This window comes from Notothenia coriiceps, unplaced genomic scaffold, assembly GCF_000735185.1.
Source record: "Notothenia coriiceps isolate Sejong01 unplaced genomic scaffold, NC01 NC01_scaffold00000982, whole genome shotgun sequence".
In the NCBI taxonomy this organism is placed as follows: Eukaryota; Metazoa; Chordata; class Actinopteri; order Perciformes; family Nototheniidae; genus Notothenia; species Notothenia coriiceps.
The window spans coordinates 1-3,752 of record NW_011333683.1 but is presented as its reverse complement, the minus strand read 5'-3'; the positions used below and the strand labels follow the sequence as shown (position 1 = coordinate 3,752).

General features: G+C 38.3%; 1 protein-coding gene across 1 annotated transcript; it reads left to right on the top strand.

Moving 5' to 3' along the window:
- The first annotated feature begins 270 nt into the window (after nt 1–270).
- Nucleotides 271–2,107, top strand: polr2c (RNA polymerase II subunit C). Its single transcript, XM_010786066.1, has 5 exons — nt 271–441; nt 526–577; nt 693–861; nt 955–1,029; nt 1,655–2,107. Exons 1-5 carry the CDS (start codon nt 286–288, stop codon nt 1,797–1,799), a joined length of 597 nt encoding a protein of 198 aa, XP_010784368.1. The 5' UTR covers nt 271–285; the 3' UTR covers nt 1,800–2,107.
- Nucleotides 2,108–3,752: the final 1,645 nt, after the last annotated feature.

Sequence of the window (3,752 nt, the reverse complement as noted above, 5' to 3'; positions counted from 1 at the left end):
AAAGTTCAGGGTAATCAACTGTTAAAAACATACTGTTCAAATTATTTATTGTTTCAATAAATGGATGTTTTCAAAGTAAATGGATAATCGTTTTTAATAATCGTGATATCAATTATTGACCCAAATAATCGAGATGATCATTTTTGCCATAATCGAGCAGCCCTAGTATTTAGTAAAGAGAAAGTGCAGACAAAAGGCAAAAACATGATAAGTAGGGTAGTAGAATTAGAGTAACACATTTATTGTCCTGGTAGTGTTTGTTACGTTGTTTCCTGGAGGACAGACATGATTTCCTCTCTGGTCCTCATGCAGGACTGCACCTGTGATGATTTCTGTCCCGAGTGCTCTGTGGAGTTGACGATGGACGTCCGATGCACTGAAGACCAGACGCGTCATGTCACCTCACGAGACCTTTTGTCCAATAATCCCAGAGTGATCCCGGTGAGTTCTTTCTACGGTTATTGAAGTCATTAGAGGAAAGGGAATCAGAAGAGAATCTGACTGTAATTTTATTGGGCTTTCCAGGTAACTTCCAGGAGTCGAGACAATGATCCCAATGACTATGTGGAACAAGATGGTAAGAGAGAATCTTGTCTATAGGCATGTTATTGTCAGACGCCTGTTTTACCATAATTTTATCCGACATTTAAAACATTTTCCTGACTCTCTGCCCTCTATCTGACACAATATAGACATTATACTGGTGAAGCTCCGTAAAGGTCAGGAGGTGCGGCTCAGGGCGTACGCAAAGAAAGGCTTCGGTAAGGAGCACGCCAAGTGGAACCCCACAGCGGGGGTGTCCTTCGAGTACGACCCCGACAACTCACTGAGGCACACAGTGTTCCCCCGGCCTGAGGAGTGGTATGAGATGATTTAGTAAAGTTCGAAGTTAAATGTATCAACTTAAACAATGAGTGGATGATGAATTGACGCATGTATCACTCTGATTCTCAGGCCAAAGAGTGAATACTCAGAGATTGAGGAGGATGAGGTGCAGGCTCCCTATGACCCCAATGGGAAGCCAGAGAGGTGAGGAAAGAATGTTTCACACTCTTGAGTTAATGAGGGAACATGTACGTATGATTTGTAGATATGTTGGCCAATGGGAAATGCAAGCAGCTCTATGAATAAAAAAAGCTAGATAGCACTTTGAAATTCATTGCTCTATTTCAATAAATGTGGTGCAGTGATGACTTATTTTTGTAGCCTGATTTGAAAGTTAGCATCCCAAGTGCTCCTTCATCAGAAAAAAAAAAACATGATTTTTCCGTTGGATGAATATTATTCTTATATTATTATTATTATTATTATTATTATTATTATTATTATGTTATTTTTATGTCGGAAAACAAAGCATGAATATCTCTTTAGCTTTTGTTAACTAGTACAGACCTTATTTCAGGCTTCTAACTCAAAACACTTTCAATAAACACTGACTTGGACACAAGGGAACCGAAGTGGTAAAATGCTAACTCAGTTTCAGGTTTTTAGGACTCCCCTGCACCACTCTATCTGATACCAAATAATATGTTTTTGTCAAAATATCTTTTGTTACACATATATTTATCTGCTTTGAATTAGTGTATGATCTGTTAAAAAAAAAAAAAAAAGATACTGCGTGTGTCTAAAGTGCTCTCGGGATATTCCCCCTCAGGTTCTTCTACAACGTGGAGTCATGCGGCTCTCTGCGGCCGGAGACCATCGTCATGTCGGCGCTGGCTGTCCTGAAAAAGAAGCTGAGCGACCTGCAGACTCAGCTGAGCCACGAGATCCAGAGCGACGTGCTCACCATCAACTGAGGGCGCCCTGAGGGCCCCTCCCTCACAGAGAAGACCTGCATTCACACAGCTATATATTAAAAGGAGGACGGATTCAGCGCTGTTCAGGTCACATGTTCTTGGATCTGTATGTTATCAAGGAATATGAGGACATGTATTCCTGAAAGTAGAGATTGGAGCTTCTTATGTCAAAGCATCCAATGCATGGTCCGTCTCTGTCAGGGAGTTTGTGTCACAATGATACAAATGTGATTTTGTTGTTGGCAGTGTTACAGTGTTCGATTATGATTTTGATAAATGTTACTTTTGAAATAAATGTGTTTTAGGAATATGGTGTACTAATTGTTGCTTTATTGTAAGTTTTTTAGTTTTTCACAAATGCAAATGTTCAAAAACCTGGATAATCGAAAAAACAATCCTATAAGCTTCTTAACAAGAGAAAAGCGATACGTTTAATGTTAAACCGTTTGCAAAAGAAAAGATTACATTTATTTTTTGGACATTAATTGTATTTTCAAATCTTATAATTTGGTCGATTGAGAATCTAAACAAGAGAAAAATAGCCAGCCATACAAATGATGTCTTTATGCTTATTACCATCCTATCAAATCTCTATAGTGACTTTTGGGTTCATGGAAGCTGGGACTGCACTTCCAAGGTATATACATCTCTTTAATTTTTGTCAAATGGCAACTATGGCAAGAGTAATAGTGAAGGAGGGATAAGCTATAGAACCAATTTATGTTGAGTTGTGAAGTAAGCTTAAAGAAATGCCATGAAGAGATAAATGTTAACATAGGCGCCATTATTAGCTGTAGATGTTTTGTTATGTTGGGAAAGAGTACATTAGCCCTTCACATAGACCCAATGGGATTTGATAAATTGCTGGCTTTAATTAAAGTTACAGCATTATGTCATTTAGGTTGAGTGCACTCGAAGAGCACCTAAGCACACATGTATGCCGTAACCCTGCATGTACCAAACCCCACAACATCACAGACAGAAGGTAAATAAATAAAGAAGCACCTTAATTCAGAAATCTCAAATAAGGACACATTTTAGAAATAAATGTTAACCTGCATATTTTTGTATTCCCATTATGCTTTGTGTGAACTTTTAGCTGATGAGAGTAACACATGCGTCACTTCCGGGCAAAAATGACGGTTCCGCCCACTTTTGAGGGAAAACAACGCTGTCATTTGAATGGCTGTAGTAGTACTGCATTTTCTTACCAGACTTAATACAGATTCATGAGTCATATATTTAAAAAAAAAATTCATTATACTTATTTTTGCTGTGGCAATTGCAATTGCATGAATATAACTTTATTTGAATATTTGTTTGTCATGTAACCTATGCATGTAACCGACTTTATAGGTAAGACAACAATTTAAAATAAAATAAAAGAGTGAAAGCACTCGCAATTATATAGATGCATAATATACATTACAAAATATATGAATAAAAAATGTTTTGTTCAGTTTATTCATTTGTATTTCATTTCAGTCGTCGCTTACTTTCCATGGACGCCGGGTAGCGCTCTGTTATCATTTCGCTTGTATTGTGTTCCAGTAGCACTTCCGGGTTCTAATGTTTACAACTGGCAGCAGCGTTTGGATCAGAGAGCTGTGTTCCTGGCTCATGAAAATCATATCTATGTTCCAACAACATGTTCTGGAAGTGCTAGGATTTACAGAGTGTGACGGTAGGCTTTAACGCATCACTACAGTAGTCATAACGATGTAACATCTGAACACGAGCTAACACGTAGCATGCTCATTCAGGATGCTCAGGCTAACAGCTAGCACTAGCTTGTTGACAGTAACAGTCAATAGAGATGTGTCGTGTTGTCAGAGTGAGAATATTCTGGACGTTCTGTGCATAAGAACCCGGACCCATTTCTACTTTTGGGAAAATGAAGGGGAACATAATTTAGACTAAATAGACCCCTTAGAACACATTTCTGACAAGAAA

Excerpts from the sequence above, each read along its gene's own strand:
- polr2c (XM_010786066.1), top strand. The coding sequence starts at position 286 with ATGATTTCCTCTCTGGTCCTCATGCAGGACTGCACCTGTGATGATTTC. Across the intron at positions 862-954 it reads TTCCCCCGGCCTGAGGAGTG|GCCAAAGAGTGAATACTCAG; the intron begins GTATGAGATGAT and ends TCTGATTCTCAG. Across the intron at positions 1,030-1,654 it reads CCCAATGGGAAGCCAGAGAG|GTTCTTCTACAACGTGGAGT; the intron begins GTGAGGAAAGAA and ends ATTCCCCCTCAG.